Below are 19,220 nucleotides of genomic sequence, written 5' to 3'. Positions count from 1 at the left end.
TAATTAGATTTTCTGATGCCAAAAGAATGTTCACATTTAAAAAATGTAAAAGATAAAAATCGAAATGTCATGCATTCCTCCGCGCGGGGGTGTCAGGTTCAGCCCCTGTGTGTGAGTGTCGCGCGCATGCCGGTCATGGCGACGATGCATGCATGTCCATGAGGCGGGAAGCGTTAGCTCCTCACGCGTTTTAAAGCGACCCCAGACAACGAAATTAACGATGGCTGGCGTTTTTGACATCGACCTCGACCAGCCGGAGGAAAATGTCTCCGATGATGAGCTGGAGGAGGTAAGCGACCCGCTGGTTTTCTGTGTACGGCGAGCGGGAGTGTTTCGAAGGCCCGAGGCCCGATTAATCAGCGTCAGTGTTATGCTAGCATGCTAACACGATCTATTTACGGTGCCTTTAAATGGACTGACTTAACCCCATACATAGTTTGACAGCATATATGCAAGGTATTAATGATATGTAATGCATGAAAGCTGTTTCATATGTACAAGACAAAGATAAAACGATATCGTTTTTTTTTTTGTGTAGGGTTGCTACCTGGCAGCAAGTAACGTTACGTTAGTGATGACAATTTAAAGGGCTACATGTAGACCTTGTAATGCGAGATGCATTTCATTTTTTCGCTCACTAGATCTGAATCTTCGCCAAGTGCATGATGTGACTTCATGGTTTACTTTGTGCTAGTTAGTGAGTATTGTTATTTTATAAGGATCAGTCGATTGGAGGTTAAAATACCATAGATGGTGCATGTCATCTTGTGGCATCTCTGGGAATAGTATTGCGAAATCTGACCCCTTAGGTTTTTATGTTCAAACTGGAAGTGCTGCCAACTGTTGCCTCGTAACGTTATCTCCTTGTGCTCCTCTGATCGTTTCTCCACCCAACATCATGTTCAATGCATTTTGATATCTTATATTAATGTCCTAATTTGCAGGCTCAGATCAATGAAATCATGGATCAGTGTAGTGGCTTTGAATTGTAAGTATGCATGTTGTTTATATTTAGTACATGTAATAAATTGCTCAGATATACGTTGTAGACAAATATGATTCAAAACAGGATGAGCATGTGAATTGGGTTGTAATAAGTGCGTTAGTGCACAAGTTTCCTAATGTACATTATGTCCTTTAAGTAACATGGATGAATGTGAGAAGATCGAGATATCTGAAGACAATGTAAACCAAGGGGCTGAGAACATTCGGCCGGAGTGCTTTGAGCTGCTCCGTGTATTGGGAAAAGGAGGTTACGGGAAGGTACAATTTTAACGTTAAACTTTCCGAATATCAGGCATATTGTTGTGTATATATTCCAAATGAACCTGTACTGTTTTTTAATGTTGTACTTTGGTTTTTGGCATTTCTGTAGGTTTTCCAGGTACGGAAAGTATCTGGTGCAGCATCTGGAAAAATTTTTGCAATGAAAGTCTTGAAAAAGGTTAAGCAAATTCCTTAAATTTGAATGCTGTGATTTGCATTACATCTCGTATGTAAGCTTAACCTTACTTTACCTTTTAACTAGGCCATGATTGTCCGTAATGCCAAGGACACAGCGCATACTAAAGCCGAGCGAAACATCTTAGAGGAAGTCAAGCATCCTTTCATCGTTGATCTAATCTATGCCTTTCAGACGGGTGGCAAGCTTTACCTCATCCTTGAATATCTAAGTGGTTGGTGAATCGAGAGCAACCTTTGTCCGTTTGAAATAGATAAATTCTCATTCTTTCCAGTCTCTTGCTGTTGCTGTAGAGTTGCTAAGAGAGATATTCTGTCCTCTGAAGAATTTCTTATTTAAATGTTTATTTTTTTGCATAGTTACGTTAAAACTTTTATTGTTAAAATTTAGTTTTTAATTTGCATGTTTGTAAAACTCAAATGAAACATTCAAGTTTTTGCTCAAAACTTCTGCTTGCAGGTGGGGAGCTTTTCATGCAACTCGAGCGAGAGGGGATTTTCATGGAGGACACGGCCTGGTAAGAGAAAAGCAATTTATTTTTTCAGGTAGGGCTGCAACAACTAATCGATGAAATTGATAAAAATCAATGAAATTTCGTTGTCAACTGTGCACTTATAAAGTTAGGGGCTGTTTCTTCATACAGGATGAGCTGCGTGCTCAATGTCAGGCACGTTTTCTTCATAAAACGCGAGCCGAATGTTTGTCAGGTTTATCAGCTTGTTTTAAAGCAAGGCAGCATTGCTCGGACCACAGTGTTGCCAGGTCCCACTTTTCCCTTCGGCATAGTTCTGAATTGAGCTACTTTTAGCTTTCTGCAGGTTGAGGTTTTCCACGGGTTAGAGATGGAAGGATTTGGTTCATTAGTTTGGCATTTGGACTGTGAATTCATTCTGTCATTGGAATGCTTTTGGGCTAATTTTGCATGGCTATTGGGCTGTTTTTTAATGCTGATCTGGCAACCCTGACCAGACCATGGCGGAAACAAATGCGCAAAAGAACGCTGGTTGCTAAAGGTTTAATTTCATCCTTTAATATAATGAGTTAGTATTGTTTAATAGTTTGTGGTTCACTACTTTTTTAAAGAAAACCCTACAACAAAGCATCTATTTTAACTCTTTCACCGCCAGCGTTTTTAAAAAAAGTTGCCAGCCAGCGCCAGCGTTTTTCATGATTTTCACCAAAGTTTAATGTCTTCCAGAAAATGTTCTTCTTTAAATATATAAACATACAATATACCTAATGAAAGAACAAACCCTCTGCTTTCAAACAAAAAAAACATTTTCTTCCTACCTTCAGTGGTTCTTTTGTAATCATCTTTTGAATATGGTTAGGTTTCTGCAAAAACACCACATTTTGAGCAAAAAGCAGAGATAATTAGATTTTTGTGACGGACTTTTCATAGAGATCCGATTCAGAGCGATCTTTAAAACAGACACGGACATGCAGCCGCTTGCCATAGGGCAATACTTCCGGTTTTAAAAAGTTGCGGAAGGGCGGGGAAGCGTTTTCTCTTAATTGACGAGATATCTCGTCAATGGCGGGGAAAGAGTTAAAGTTAGGGGAAAATCAAGGTTTTATTACTGTAACAATGCATGTATATTAACATATAATTTATATCATAGCGACTTATTTATTTTGTTGATAATGAATAATGTTAAATCTCATCAAAGTCTAAAGTTAAATATTAAAATGAGTTTATTAATCTGTGGTGAAATTTCCTCATCCACACATCCCTGAAGACTAAATTTTTTTTATGTTTTGACATTTAAGATTTACTGACATTTGAGATGTTTTACTGTTTAAAAGTTGCACAAACTTTTTTTAATTAAGTCTTGAAATATCAAAATCAAAAAGATTATATTAGTAAAACTCTGTAGTAGTGTGTGGCTTTTGCACCTTTAACTCTTTCTCCGCCAGCATTTTTCATGATTTTGTAATGCCTTCCAGAAAATGTTGTTCTTTAAATATATAAACATACAATATATTAAATGATAGAACAGACCCTCTGCTTTTAAACAAAAAAACATCCTACATTCATTAGTTCTTTTTTTATCACCTCTCAAATATGGGTAGGTTTCTTCAAAAACTGAAAATTTTGAGCAAAAAGCTGAGATAAATTGCGATTTTGGGAAGGACTTTTGATAGAGATCAGATGCATACACGGACATACAGCTGTTTGCGCTAGGGCGATACTTCCTGGTTTTATAAGTTGCGGATAATAGCGGTATTAAGGATTGCCAAAAATTCTCGTCATTGGCAGGAAGTAGGGATGCTAAACAATTAATCGCGATTAATCGTTAGCAGAATAAAAGTTTTTGTTTACATCACATATGTGTGTAAACTGTGTATAATAAATATATATATATATATATAAATATGCACACATTCATGTATAATTTTAAGAAAACAAAATTTATTTATTAAGTATTTGTTTTTATATATAATATAAATCATACATAAATATACAAATGTATATACACATGTAAACATTTCTAAAACATATAAATGCATGTGTGTACATTTATTTATACAAAGTTATTATACACAGTTCACACACATATATGATGTAAACAAAAACTTTTATTCTGCTAACGATTAATCGCGATTAATCGTTAAGCATCCCTAGCAGGAAACGTTTTCCCTTTATTGACGAGTTAACTCGTCAATGGCTGGGAAAGAGTAAAAAGTACACTTCTACACATGAATACCCTAATTAAGTGCCTTATTTAGCTTTAATAAATGAAAAATGGAATTGAGTAGTATTTATGTGTTGTTGTTTTTTTCATAAAATTAATCGCTTGGTTGTTGCAGCCGTATTTTCAAGCATGAACTATTGCAGCGATTGGCATTAGGTGCTTTCATAATGCTAAAAGTTAAAAGTACAGTTAATTAGTTTTGTCTAAAAAATAAAAACAGTGTTTTATGTAAGTGTCCATTTTCAAGGACAAATCTTCATACAATAACATTCAACATGAGATGAGCGGAGATTATCAGAATGATGCTCAGGGCTTTTTACATGCAGCTTTTACTTGGCTGAAATCTCTATGGCTCTTGGACACCTGCACCAGAAAGGCATCATCTACAGAGATCTCAAACCTGAAAACATCATGCTCAATAACCAAGGTTTGACTACTTCATTGAGTTAACTCTAGCAGAATAGTTAACATGGTTTAACGTTATTAGTTATGTTGTTAATTTGTTAAATGGATTTAAGATGCTTTGTACTATCCTTGTTTATCATTACAGGACATGTAAAACTGACTGATTTTGGACTATGTAAGGAGTCGATCCACGATGGCACGGTCACCCATACATTCTGCGGCACTATTGAGTACATGTAAGTGCTTGTTAACTTTCTATTTTGCTATTGTCGCCGTTCATTGGCCGACATATCCGCGTGATGTGCGTTTGAATGAATTCAGCAGTAGCGTGACGAGATCCTCTATTTTTCTCCAGGGCTCCAGAGATCCTAATGAGAAGCGGACACAATCGGGCTGTTGACTGGTGGAGTCTTGGGGCTTTGATGTATGACATGTTGACGGGAGCAGTGAGTATCAACATTTTATGCAGTGCCCTTTTTTTATGCTTTGGAAGTTTATGAATGATTGCTTATGTTTTTGCCTTTCTAGCCTCCTTTTACGGGGGAGAACCGTAAGAAGACCATTGACAAAATTCTTAAATGCAAACTGAACCTCCCACCCTACCTCACGCAAGAAGCCAGGGACCTACTTAAAAGGGTAGGCAAACTTTTATATCATTTATGTCACAACTGAAATGCTTGTTTTTTATTCAGATTGGTTTTGTAGCTTGTTTAAGTTTTTCTTTATTTTTCAAAATTATTTTAAACTTCTTCTCTTTACCTTTTTTAGCTACTGAAAAGAAGCGCCTCATCTCGGCTTGGGGCTGGACCTGGAGATGCAACAGAAGTACAGGTATGTTTAAATACAGTGTTATGTTGATAGATAGGCAGACAGACACGTGCAGACACACGCAGGCAGAGAGACAGACACCCATTGCAACAATCGCAACCAATGGCTCAGTCCACTTCTCACCCTCTCACTCCCTTTCAAAGCACATTGGTTGTCAAGCACAATAAACATCATAAGAATCAATAATGGATAGACTGGAGTGAGGTGAGACTAGGGTTCAAAATTCCAGGAAATTTCCATCGGAAGTAACAGAAATATATGGGTATTAATGGGAATATATGGATATTAATGGGAATATATGGGAATATATGGGAATTCATGGAAATATATGGGAAATACAAGGAATTAATGGGAATATATAGTGGAAATTTCAAAAAGTTGCCTATAGAGTAGACGGTTTCAGTAGTAACCAGAGATGGGGACTCGAGTTTGAGAATCGGACTCGAGTGCGACTTAAGTCGCACACACACTGACTTCAGACTCGACTTGAGACTCGTCCTCAAAGACTTCAGACTCAACTCCGACTCGAGCCGCGCGATTCGGGAACAATGTTTATTTTTAGGAAACGTCTGAGGAGCTCGCTGTTATTCCCCTCTCTCCGTTACCTACAACCTCCCCGCGACGTAACACATGACGAACATACATGGCGACTGCACCAGCCGCTGCTGTGCCATTCATCTGAAGCTTTGGGTAGTGCTGTGACGGATCCGCGCTTCGGCTCACATGCGATTCGTGGATTAATATGCAATTTAAATAGGGTAAGTTTATCATTAACGTGTTTCTAAGGCTTGCAATTGTTTAAATGGTTAAACAATTTAACCGCAAAAAGGCGCTCAAGTGAGCAGATTTCTGTATGCACATGCGGTTAAATGTGTCCGGTCCAGCTCCAGTCAGGTCCAGAGTTGCGCTACTGTGTGTCATATGTAGTCCATTAACATACATTTGCTGAAGAGAGCAATGAAAAACAACGTAATGTTGTTATGTAAAGCGACTGCTGCATCTTCTTCCTGAAGCGCTGTTTGGAATTCGCCCTCCGCCTGTGTGTGAGCACGCGTTTAAGTGCCCTAAGTAGTGCACATACAGAGAGAAGTGTTTCAAAAGTTAAGCCAACATAAAATCTTTCTTTTCTTGACAGGCCACATACACACAAAATGATCTCACAGTATTCTTTTTCTAATAAAAAACAGCCAGAAACCAGTCTGGGCTTATTGTTTCTTAAAGAGACAGTAACCTCAATTAACCTACTTAAGTCTGTGTCATTAATGTTAATCAAACAACCCAAGACAAACAGAAAATCACTTCTATTGCTCTAAAAATATTAATAATAATATTTAATTTGTACAATAAAGACAGTGTTATTATCATTTTAATTTAATTTCTTTACCTAATGCTAATTTTACTTCTTACTTAATGTGCAACTTTGTTCTTTTTTATAAATGTTTGTAATTTTTTTATTTGTTATTAGAATTTCATTTGTTACAACGAGACTTGAGACTTGACTTGGACTCGAGCCCAGAGACTTCAGACTTGACTTGGACTCGAGCTCAAAGACTTGTGAGCATTTCTGGTAGTAACACCATATAAAAAATGGCTTTTGTGGTCAATACGTGACTTCCGGTAAACTCTACTAAGAATAAATAACAACAAAGTACTTTAAACGTAGTTTATTTATATAACAAGCAAATAAACAACATGTAGATTACCTAGGAAACCAAACATTTGTTATTTTTTGATGAGGTATTTGTTCAAGAGTTCAGTTTAGAAAAAACCTGAAACTGAAAGTAAAGCCAAAAGTTTGGACACATTGCTATTTTGAATGTTTTTGAAAAAAGTCTCATCTGCTCATCAAGCCTTCATTTATTTGATCAAAAATCCATTAGAATTCATGAATATTAGAATGATTTCTAAAGAATTTTTAATAATATTTGTAATTATCAGGATTCTTCAAAATTTTTATTACCTTTCATTAATGTCTGCTGATGACCAAACAATGGTTATTTATGTTTGTATATGATATAGTTTACATACATTTCCAAATAATTCCTATAAATTCCTGTAAATTCCCATTAACTTTCCAATTTGGAATATTTTCAAAATTCCCCAGATAAAGTTCCCATTGAAAGTTTCTGGAAATTTACCAGAAACTTTCTGCCCCTTTGCAACCCTAGGTGAGACTGAGACCAAAATGAGCAAAAAAATCTTATGGGGAAGTTAACCCCCCAAACCACATACAATGTTTGTATGATTTCTTATACTGTCACCTTTTTCACCTCTATGTAATGCATTTCTTATATTTGTTTCGTAGACTCATCCCTTCTTCCGACATGTTAACTGGGACGACCTTCTTGCGCGAAAAGTAGAACCACCATTCAAGCCTTTCTTGGTAACTATATATTATTCTAGCTCTTTGCTGGCATCTTAAGGATTAATGGAGTTCAGATGTATTACACGAGCTGGTGTCTTGTTTCAACAGCAATCTGCTGATGATGTGAGCCAGTTTGATTCAAAGTTCACCAGCCAGACTCCCGTCGACAGCCCCGATGACTCCACACTAAGTGAAAGTGCAAATCAGGTCTTTTTGGTAAGATCACGGCTACACTGGACCTTATTTTCTTTCCAATTGTTGGAGCCATAATTTCTTGACCTGTGGTTTTACTTGTTGCAGGGATTTACCTATGTAGCTCCATCTGTGTTGGAAAATATTAAGGAGAAATTCTCATTTGAGCCAAAAATACGTTCACCTCGCCGGTTTTTGGGAAGCCCCAGGACACCAATCAGGTAATCGGGCGCACAAATGCCTTCTGTAATGAATACAGTAGAGAGAGTTAGTGCATGCGAACAGTGTGCTCATTGAACGCTGTGTCTTTCAGCCCACTCAAGTTCTCAGGAGACTGCTGGCCACGAGGTTCCAATCTGCCTGAAGGCTCCTCCCTCCAGTCCCCAACAGAGCTCGCTATGGAAGTGTCCACCATGGATCAGATGGACGTCACGGCCAGCACAGAGGCCAGCGCCCCTTTACCCATCAGGCAACCTGCTGGCTCCAACATGGGCCAGTTTAAACAGCAGGCTTACCCGGTTATCTCCAAACGGCCAGAGCATCTACGAATGAACCTATGACCAGTAGTTCAACTTAGAGTTTTCCTTTGCTTTCTCTATTTCTTTTATACGGACACTAGGGGAAAACGAACGTCCCCATCATCACTACCATCTTCGGCTAGAAACTGTTCTTCAGATCTGATGAGCATGCGTTTTTCACCAAGAATGAGAAAGCGCCACATGTCCTCACATCCCAAAACCTCAGTGTGCATTCTTAGACGATTCCTGTATTTACATATCAAACGGATTATCAGGATTGGGCCTTCTTTTGGATTATCGACTTTTTTACATGGTTTTACCATAAAAGGAACATGAAAAAAAACAAAAAAAAAAGACTTGACACTTCAAAAGTGCAGATGAGCTGATGCACCGTGATCAAGTGATGTTGAGGATTGGCTTCCATTGGATGCTATAGGTTTTTACAGTATTGCCAAGGGAAGTTGAATTACTTTCCAACAATTAATGAATTGTACAAATCAATGCGGATTGAAAAGTTAATGCATTTGTGGGAATCTCATCAAGCCGAGGTTCACAAACCCGACTTAAGTCTTATACATTTTTAAACGTGTATCCCACAGTGCTGTATAGATGATGGATAAATACACAAGCCTCAATAAAATCAAATATGTCGACTTTTGAAGCTTTATTATGTACTAAATTAGCTTTTAATTGCAAACTTTGTAAGAAGGCTGTGTGCATTGACCAGTAGTGTTAATTGTGTATTACAGAAGCCTACAAGGTCTTAAAGAAGTAAAAACATACTGTATGCATCAGCATTCCTACAGTCGTGAAAGACTTGGAAAATCAGGGAATACAAAAAATTGTAATTTGTGCGACTGAAAAAGTCGAATTGAATAAAATCTTAAGGTATGGAAATTTTAAGGTATGAAACTTTTTTCAAACTGGGGAAATTTTCAAGAGACGAAGCTAAATTTGAAAAAGTCTACTGTTTGTAGCCAATAATTATTTAGGTTTGTGAACAATTTGCTGTCTTTATAAAATCACAATTATAATTTGTCTAACACAATTTAAATGTTTCTTTGAAAAGTGCAGATATATTTTTGGTTACCAGAATTAGTGAGGTCAAAGTTGTTCAATAGGATTCAATAGGTCTTGGCTTTTAGTGCAGACCAGGCAAGTTCTTCACCAGACTCAGCAAATCATTTCTTTGTGGATGGGGGCCTTGCCATGCCCAAATAGCAAAGGGCCCTCACCAAATTGTTGTGTAGAGTTCTCTAGAATGTCACTTTATGCCATTGCATGAGTTGTTTACTCAAATAAGCAAAAGGTTTCGTATTGTATTACATTCTGATATTATGTCTTCATAAAGGCTTTTACGACTTTTGGTAAGTAGGCCAATATCAGTCTGTCCACTGAGAGTAACTATATTTAATTTGCCTGCGAAATTGCATATGGGTTTCAAAGTGGCCATAAACAAATGCAGACTTGCAATAAGTTGACATAACTAAAAACAAGTTGAAATAGTTAAACTTAATTTGTTAATTTAAAATAACACAAAATATATGTTGATTTAATATTGACTTGTTTTAGTGTAGTGGCCGCCATGTTGTTCAGTAGAAGGGGGACAGGGGTCCATCTAAAAAATGTAATAGATCATGCATGTCCACTAATGTGTTTTTTTTTTTTTGCAGTAAAGTATGAGGGTTGAAATCTGCTAATGCCACAGTTTGATAGCTTATGTGCAAATAGTTACGCAGCCGAGAAAATCTTTAAAATGAATTGAAGTAATTCATGTCCAGTTATTCTTAGATTGTGATGTAAATGTCATGGACATTTGCTGATACAAAGTGTGGTCACCACAGTTCATTTAAATCAAAATGACAGTTTTTGAATTATAAATTCAGTTCAATGCTTTCAGTGTTTTGTACACAAAGGTTATATAGTGATTTTCTATCTTCCCCTCAATTGTTTTGGCAAATGTTGTGGCTGTTACAACTAAAACCAATAACTTTCCTCAATACTATATTTTATAATTATTTGGTACGAATTACTTTTTATATGAAATCACATGACATTAATTCTGATTTTTATGTTTGCTAGTATGACCAGGTTGCTGTATCCAGTCAGAATCAATGCATCGCCATCAGTGTGAAGCTGGACTCGACCCAAATGGCCTTGCAGAACTGACTGGATAAACATCAAATGGCCCACTTTATGAATTCACCCTATCTGGCATCATGTTATATCTACTAAAGTGTCTTCTATTGCAACATCATGCATGAATCACTTACATCTATAGACATGCTGCATCTTTAGAGATTAATAAGTGATAGTGTACACAAAATCTGTTTTCAAATCGTGCATGTGCTTTTGTTTTCTATATAAGCATACTGTTACAGGAAGTAAAATCTATAGAAAATGTAAATTACATATGTGAAAATGGCACACAGTCTGCTTAGCTCAGTGTTTTCCAGGGGATTCCCTTAAGATTACTGAATAATGGAAATAACCGTCTGTCTCAAAGAAAGCAGATGTTGTACATCGGTTTCAGCAGGGCTAACAGTCAGAAATAAAGCATTCATTGGCAGATTAGTTACAGTAAGTGACTCATTCATGTTTAAACAGACACTGAACAGCTTTTACTCATGTTGCTTTTGAGTTTATGATGTGGTATGCATCTGATTGAGGCTGGATTACACATCTAAAGTATAAAAATATCTCTAAGAAAAGCAAAAATCTCAATGGCTGCCAACAGAATAAAGTGTAATACAGTACCCAAATGTTGAGTTTCTATATGGGCATAGCAAAAAACACACAAAGAAACCAACAACAATTACCAGTGAATATTAAATTTGTGCTTTTTCAGGCACAAATAAATTAACATTTCTACACTGTGTTGCTCTGCTCTAAATTTCTATTTCAGCAAGAAATTGATTATTTGTACATTTAGTATATATGCAATCATTTTCGAAGTCTTTTATTCTAGTAAATAAATTGAGAAGTCATAGAAATGCATCAGTGTCTTAAATGTCTGACAGTATTTGATTTTTTAAAATGGGAAACGTTTGAAATATTTAAATACCAGTTGTATTTAAATATGTTTTAATTGCACATTGAGAGGACAGTTTATAGTTATTTAAAAACCTCACACAGTCAGCCAACTGCAGAAAAAGGGTGCTGCAGTTACCCGGATGACCTGAAGAGGGCGACAGAACGCTTGAGTACAGTGCATCATATAGAAGAGAGATGACGAGGAAGAGGATGTCAAAACACTAGCAGGCCAACAGTGCAAGTCTGACCATTAAACATGAATTGCTTGGTCTGCAAATGTATTTTTTCATCTCGCGTCCACCCTACATGTTTTTAAGGTGAGTTCATTTAGATATAGTAAGCTTCCAATGTTTAGCACGTACGAATCGCCAGGGTGATAACGTTACCCATCACATACATCAACGTCTTTATAGACACATAATAACAACCACGATTAAAGACTTAAATGATTAAAATGAGAAGTATTGACATCATATAATTTTTTTAATATATTTTTTTTCGGTATTACCGAAGTTATCTGATCCATAATAGATCTACTATATTGATCATTGGATGCTTCTAAGCAATACCATGGTAACCAAATTTTACCTCAAAATGACGCTACGGTTGAAATATCAAAATAATTAATGAATATAGGAACTCCTTCAAACATTGTAGGATACATTCACATTTATTCTGTCGTTTTGTCATTTTCAATATATTTTTGAAAAATCCAGCAAAGACCAGCATAAGCTGGTAGCTGGTTTAAGGTGGCAGTAACTGTCCAACGCTGGTCCTCCAAGCCTGGCAAAGCTGGTCATTCTTGTAGGTCCGCTGGTTTTCCAGCCTGTCCAGCTAAACCAGATGAAAAAGTGACCAAAAAACAGCTAGACCAGCTTAAAAAGTGACCAAAAACAGCTAAACCAGCTTAAAAAGTGACCAAAAACAGCTAAACCAGCTTAAAAAGTGACCAAAACACAGCTAAACCAGCTTGTTACACCAGCAATACCAGCTTATGCTGGTCTTAGCTGGATTATTCAGTAGGGTGGTCAGCTACTACTTACTTGTTGTATAATAACAGTACCAAAGATCCTAAAAAGCACATATACATAATATACAGAATGGTGGTCACTATGGTTTATTCATTAATGTATACTTAATCTTTGCATTGATTGAACATTGAATATTTGGCTACATCCTTAACAAGATCTAGTACTAGAGGTATTGAGGTGAAATCCACTGTATGGCCATGGGAACACACATGCTGATTAAACTTGCCTAGTTTAAATGCACATCTGATAAATTCATCTGCCAAATACGTTGAGACTGGAAAATTTGATTGTCATTTAATATGTTTTTACAGCAGCATGTAAACCTCCACCATGTCTCAGCCTGAGCATCCCAACATGAGCCCCTGGGGCTTATCAGAGTTTTTGGTCCAGAAGAGGCTGCTTGGTTTTGGGGCAGTGCTGGCCTGGATGGTCCTCTTTCACCTACTGGTCAATGTTTGGCTTCTTTGTCTCTTCACAAGCCTCTTAGTGGTCCTAGGTGGTTGGCTTGGCTCTCAGGCTGTCCTGGACTCCGACAGTGTTGTCCATCTGGAGCGGTTTGTAAAGCTGGAGGAGATCTCATCTGGAGGAGAGAGTGAGCAGCTACTTGAAGATGAAATTCAGAAGACAGTTGGCAAGATCATACGTGATTTTGTTTCCTCGTGGTATAGCACCGTATCTAAAGAAAAAGAGTTTGAGGATGAGGTTCACAATGCCATGATCTCTATGGCGATGGAGCTCAAGAATCGAGCAGCAGGAGTCGATAGTAAAGCTTTAACACAGAGGATATTAGACCTTTCTGGATGCCACCTCCAGTGCTTCTTGAGTGCCAAGGAAAACCTTGATGGACTGGTTGTTGTAAAAGGTGAAATTGGCGGCACCAGTTCTACAAAGTTCTCGGAGGAATACAACAAGTTTTGTTTACTCCACCCTGCTATTCAAAGCTCTGCTGTTGAGGTGAATTATCTAAGGGCCATTGTGGATCTTCTTTTACAAGTTCTTGTACCTCCCCCACATTTAGAAACCAGAACAGGTCGATTTGTCGTGGGCGAACTTATTGCGTGCAATGTTATTTTGCCTTTAATTGTAAAATTGTCTGATCCAGACTGGTTAAACATGTTAATTGTTAGTGCCTTCACTAAGTCCAGTGAACCAGCATCAGAACCGAAGCCAGTAGAAATTCAGCCTCCACCAGTTGCGTCAAATCAAGAAAACAAGCCACAGGAACTTGAGATTCCTTGCGTTCTGACATTAAAAGTCACCCCTGAGACCCCAACAACTACAGAAGCCCCAACACCAGAACTGTCAGCCTTTGATGTCATAGACTCAGCTGAACTTTATTCTCCACACAATCTGGAAGAAGAGGAGCCTCGGCTAACAAAACCATTTCCATCAGGTTTTGGTCCAAGGGATTTTATGAGAATTGGCAAGCCTAATCCATTTTATCAAGAAACAGATTTGGACCTAGAGTCTCATTTGACCGACTTCAAAAGGAGCTCCTTGGAATCGCTGGTTCTGATTGGCACAGAAGAGGTGCTTTCAGAAAGACTTACTGAATGCACCACTCCAGTAGACACTGCGTTAGATCTGGATGATGAATTTCCGACTTACACCAATTCAACAGAGAAGGAGTGCCCCAAGGTTCTAGTCTCGGGCCTTCAGGAGTTATCGTTACAAACCACCGGCGTGGCAGAGGAAGAGTCATCCAACTTTTGCCATCGCCAGCCATCGGAGATGAAAGGGTTGACTTGTTCGGATCAACCTGGTATGGTGAACCCAAGTGAGCTGACTTTGGCTGCACCTGTGCAAGCTTCCTCACCGGCTGCTGGAAGTTGCCTAGCACCTTTTAACTTTGAGCCTCTTAGCAGCCCAGAAGGTCCAGTCATTATCCAGAACCTTCGCATCACCGGGACCATCACTGCAAAGGAGCACAGAGGCACTGGCTCTCATCCATATACTCTTTACACCATTAAGGTAATTTATCAGTTATCTCATTAGTGACAGTGTTTTATTTTCATTTTGTAAATTTAAAGTGTCTAACTACATAAATGTCCAAGTTAACTTCTGAGAAAAGGTCTAGCATCATTTGTTTGCAAATGCCTGTCTTTGTTGCCTTTGCAATACATATATTTGAAAGTGTGCCAAATACTTCTTAGGGATTATTATTGTTTTAATATTTGTTTTATAGGAATATTCCACTTTCATAAAAAAATTCTGCTAATGTACTCACCCCATGTCATCCAAGATGTTTATGTCTTTCTTTGTTCAGTCAAGAAAAAATTACGTTTTTTTTTTAGGAAAACATTCCATGTTTCAATGGAGTTTAAAATGATCGGATGTATTATCATGATTTTTTATATAAGTGGAATATTCCTTTAATAACATACTAATGTTAGGTATGGATGGATGATGCTTGATGTATTTGCCTTACAGTATGAGACGGCTGTGGACTCTGACAATCCAGAATCTTTGCAGCCTGTGGCCTATCACACTGTCAACCGACGATACAGTGAATTCCTCAACCTTCAGACACGTTTAGAGGAGAAACCGGAATTACGCAAAATTCTTAAAAGTGAGTATTGACAGTGCCAAAGCTTTAAAAGAAAAGTGTATATTGTTTCTGATGTGCTGTTTGTTGTAGATATAAAAGGACCAAAGAAGATCTTTCCTGAACTTCCATTTGGAAACATGGATAGTGACAGAGTTGAGGCAAGGAAAGGGCAATTGGAAACATTTCTCAGAGTAAGTTTATTTAACATAATGAGATCACATAGATTTCATGTTATTTAACGGGACACTCCACTTTTTTTGAAAATTGCTTATTTTCCAGCTCCTCTAGAGTTTAACATTTGATTTTTCCCGTTTTGGAATCCATTCAGCCAAACTTCGGGGGATCGCTACCACTTTTAGCATTGTTAACATAATCCATTGAATCTGATTAGACCATTAGAATCGTGCTAAAAATAACCAAAGAGTTTGGATATTTTTCCTATTTAAAACTTGACTCTTCTGTAGTTAGATTGTGCACTAAGACCGACAGAAAATTAAAAGTTGTGATTTTCTAGGCAGATATGGCTAGGAACTATACTCTCATTCTGGCGTAATAATCAAGGACTTTGCTGATGTAACATGGCTGCAGGAGGCGCAGTGATATTACGCAGCATCCGAAAATAGTCATGTTACAGCAGCATAGCCCTTGATTATTACACCAGAACGGTTTGATCATCTGAATGGATTTCAAGACGGTAAAAATCAAATGTTTAACTCTAGGGAGCTGGAAAATGAGCATTTTTTATAAAAAGTGGAGTGTCCCTTTAAGGTGCAACGTGGGACTTTTAGAAGGATCTCTTGACAGAAATGCAATATAATACGTATAACTATATTTTCAGTAAAGTCTATAGCTATATTATCATAAAGACCATACATAAGAATCTGTAGTGTTTTTTTACTGTGGTTGAGCCATTTTTATCCACATACACTGTGGGTCCTCCTACATTTGAGTCTCCATTTTGCACGTCATGGTTCAACAGTAGGCCTAAACTGCTCTATAGAGCGTGTTATGTTACTACCTTGTCTCAAGCGATGACGTCATAGACTGTAAGAAAAGATGGATGATGCATAGGGATGTAATGATTCAACCGTGTGTCCCATTTAAAATGCCTGTTTGAAATCGATTCTGAATCGCAAGGCTGCGATTCTTTGTTTAATGCACAGCTTGTGCGTATACTACGGCATTTGGTCAGTAGGAAGTCCTTATCAATCTAAAATCATAACGAGTTGGAGTTGTTTATAACGTGCATTTAAAAAAGCAACACTCGTTAAACCAAATCATTTAAAATATTCTTTATTATCATGAAAATACCTGAAACAATTTGAAGAACAGCGATATAAATATTCCTGTAGACATTTCCTGGTAAAGCATTCTTAATGCTACTTCTTCTGTGGCACAAATGGAGTTTCTGCACAAGAGCGCCCCCTGGAGTGCCGGGATTTCACCGTAATTCATTCAAATTCATTCATTGAGAAAACGCGCATTTGCACTGTTAATCGTTACAACCCTAATGATGCAACAACGCTTCCTTCCATTGTAATAAACTGAACGTAAAATGTACGATGATTGGCACTGACAAGTTATGCAAAAACGTTACTTTGGAGCCAGGGCATGCGCAGAAGGAATCATCCGAGGTGGAGCCGCGGTATCAAACTTCTTCCCAAAACACGCCCAATTCAACCATGCCCCTTAACTCTTTCCCCGCCATTGACGAGATATCTCGTCAATTAAGAGAAAACGCTTCCCCGCCAATGACGAGATTTTCCGTCCCCTTCCGCAACTTTTTAAACCCGGAAGTATTGCCCTATGGCAAGCTGCTGCATGTCCGTGTCTGTTTTAAAGATGGGATCTCTATGAAAAGTCCGTCACAAAAATGGAATTATCTCTGCTTTTTGCTCAAAATATGGTGTTTTTGCAAAAACCTACCCATATTCAAAAGCTGATTGCAAAAGAACCACTAAATGTAGGATGAAACGTTTTTTTTTTGTTTGAAAGCAGAGGGTCTGTTCTTTCATTTGGTATATTGTATGTTTATATATTTAAAGAAGAACATTTTCTGGAAGGCATTAAACTTTGGTGAAAATCATGAAAACGCTGGCGCTGGCTGGCAACGGTGAAAGAGTTAAACATCTTATTTGTTAAATATAACTCATTTTGTGGGTGTGAAATAACAAAGAAATCTAATTTCTAATTCTTAGAAATCTAAGAAAATTAATAGTTATATGTTCAAACTTCCCTCAAAGCTCCGATAGTCCGCTCAGAGAAGCTGTCAATCATAACGACACACCCCTTTTCTACTAGCTAAAATGAAACTTATCACAAAAATAAAAAATTTAACATACTGTATATCAGCTTGATAACAACTACCTCAAATGAGCAAAACCACCTTTCAGAAAATTTTACTGGAAGTGAAGTTTTTTACACACCGAGTCCCGTTCGTTTGCATGGAGTGGGCTGGGTTTATCACTTGTACTGCATCCAGCCACCAGGGGGCGATCAAAGAGCCAGCAGCTTCACTTTTCAGAATGTATGAGGCACACCCGGATGAAGTGTTTGTCTTGTGGCGTCTGCTGTAGCTTTACTTTGCATTTCGTAATGGAGGGTAAGCCGTTGGTTGCAATTCACAGTCCCACCACTAGATGCCACTAAAAGTCCCATATTGCACCTTTCAAGAGTTATCATCAGTCATGCTGTTTCATTAGATGTGACCTACATGCAGTTTGTAATATTTTGTGTCGCCTTGCATTCATTTCCAAAACAATAATTAAGGAGCACTCATCACTATACAGTTAGACAGTCGCACACAACAGCCAACATATTGTAGTCTGATTCATGATGAACACACAATTGGTACGGGCTGGTAATTTTTATGTCTCAATAAAACTTGTGAATCAGTATGTCACCAATTAATTTCTACTTTCACAGCAACTTTGTGCCATTCCTGAAACGGCCGACAGCGAGGAAATGCAAGAATTTCTTGCTTTGAACACTGATGCAAGAATCGCTTTTGTGAAGAAACCATTCATCGTTTCACGCATAGACAAGGTAACTCTAACAAATCTCTGCTAATGTAGGCAAGTATTGAACTACATTGCATTAACTTGCTTTGATATATAAACACTGACTGAGTGTAACATGTGGTAGATTGTAGTGAACGCTATAGTGGATACCCTGAAGACGGCCTTTCCTCGCTCAGAACTACAGAGTCCTACTGATGACATGGACACAGAGCCTGATGGGAAACTCACCACTGACAAAAAATCTAAGTATGTCAACAGAGAGGCAGTAGTGTTTAGTCTTTTAAGTGTTAACTGTATACAGAGGCGAAGCTGCATTAAGTGGGGTCCCAGGCAAAATTAATCAGTGAGGCCCTTTTAAAATATTTTTTTTCTTAATATACCTTTGTCACATAGACATATAATTAAACAACGTACAATAAATAGTCAAAACAGATCTAACAGAACATAAAGTGTTTAATCATAATCTTAATAGAAGACACAATAGAGAATATAACCTTTGAGATACAATACAATCTTCATATTTATAATAGGCTGTCCTCCATTTTTTTTTTAAGTTGCCGCCCACCTCCAGCATTTATATGCTTTCCACAATCTTAATGCCAGAAAATGTTCTTCTTTAAATATTAGGTGTGCACCGATATATCGTCCGATGATGCCTGCTATGCTTCTCAATGAATTACGCTAAAATGCCACTACATTTAAAAGCCAGAGGGCGCTCTCGTGCAGAAACTCAATATGCGCTGTAGACGAAGAACCGTACACATGCAACTATGACACGCAGCTCCAGAAAATGGTTTAAGGATATTTTTATATTTCTGTTCTTCAAACCTTTTCAGGTATTTTCATGATAATAAAGAATATGTATAATGATTATGTTTGACGAGTGTTGCTTTTTTAAATGCATTTCATAAACGACTCAAACTAACAGTGATTTCAGATCGATAAGGACTTACTGATAAAAAACCGTAGTACATGAAATAGCTGTGAATAATATCGTCGGCGCGATTAAGAATAGTTATCGGCCACATATTATTAGTGTATATCGGCATTTATCGGTGCATCCCATTAAATATATAAACATACAATACTGCCTTACAAAGGCTAAGTGCAGTAACTACGCAA

At 37.6% G+C, this 19,220-nt stretch overlaps 2 protein-coding genes across 3 annotated transcripts in view; both read left to right on the top strand.

Moving 5' to 3' along the window:
* Window positions 1-99: 99 nt before the first annotated feature.
* On the top strand, window positions 100-9,119 carry rps6kb1b (ribosomal protein S6 kinase b, polypeptide 1b). The gene is made up of 15 exons (XM_065281412.2): window positions 100-289; window positions 945-988; window positions 1,143-1,263; window positions 1,376-1,444; window positions 1,529-1,676; window positions 1,922-1,979; window positions 4,485-4,585; window positions 4,709-4,799; window positions 4,919-5,009; window positions 5,092-5,199; window positions 5,332-5,394; window positions 7,697-7,774; window positions 7,865-7,972; window positions 8,057-8,169; window positions 8,262-9,119. Exons 1-15 carry the CDS (start codon window positions 149-151, stop codon window positions 8,506-8,508), a joined length of 1,581 nt encoding a protein of 526 aa, XP_065137484.1. The 5' UTR covers window positions 100-148; the 3' UTR covers window positions 8,509-9,119.
* A 2,549-nt stretch (window positions 9,120-11,668) lies between these two features.
* snx19b (sorting nexin 19b) overlaps window positions 11,669-19,220 on the top strand; it is a 44,210-nt gene continuing 36,658 nt past the window's right edge. Inside the window, exons 1-6 of one of the 2 annotated variants that reach the window (XM_065281410.1) lie at window positions 11,669-11,816; window positions 12,842-14,501; window positions 14,961-15,099; window positions 15,169-15,269; window positions 18,004-18,123; window positions 18,223-18,344. In XM_065281410.1, coding sequence (XP_065137482.1) covers window positions 12,861-14,501; window positions 14,961-15,099; window positions 15,169-15,269; window positions 18,004-18,123; window positions 18,223-18,344 — 2,123 coding nt within the window. In that variant the 5' untranslated portion in view covers window positions 11,669-11,816; window positions 12,842-12,860. The remainder of the gene's footprint in view (window positions 11,817-12,841; window positions 14,502-14,960; window positions 15,100-15,168; window positions 15,270-18,003; window positions 18,124-18,222; window positions 18,345-19,220) is intronic. The other variant, XM_065281411.2, reaches the window with a different exon arrangement.

This window comes from Paramisgurnus dabryanus, chromosome 8 (genome assembly GCF_030506205.2).
Source record: "Paramisgurnus dabryanus chromosome 8, PD_genome_1.1, whole genome shotgun sequence".
Taxonomy (NCBI): domain Eukaryota; kingdom Metazoa; phylum Chordata; class Actinopteri; order Cypriniformes; family Cobitidae; genus Paramisgurnus; species Paramisgurnus dabryanus.
Note: the sequence above shows the minus strand (reverse complement) of the source record. Positions and strands in the feature narration are given on the sequence as shown.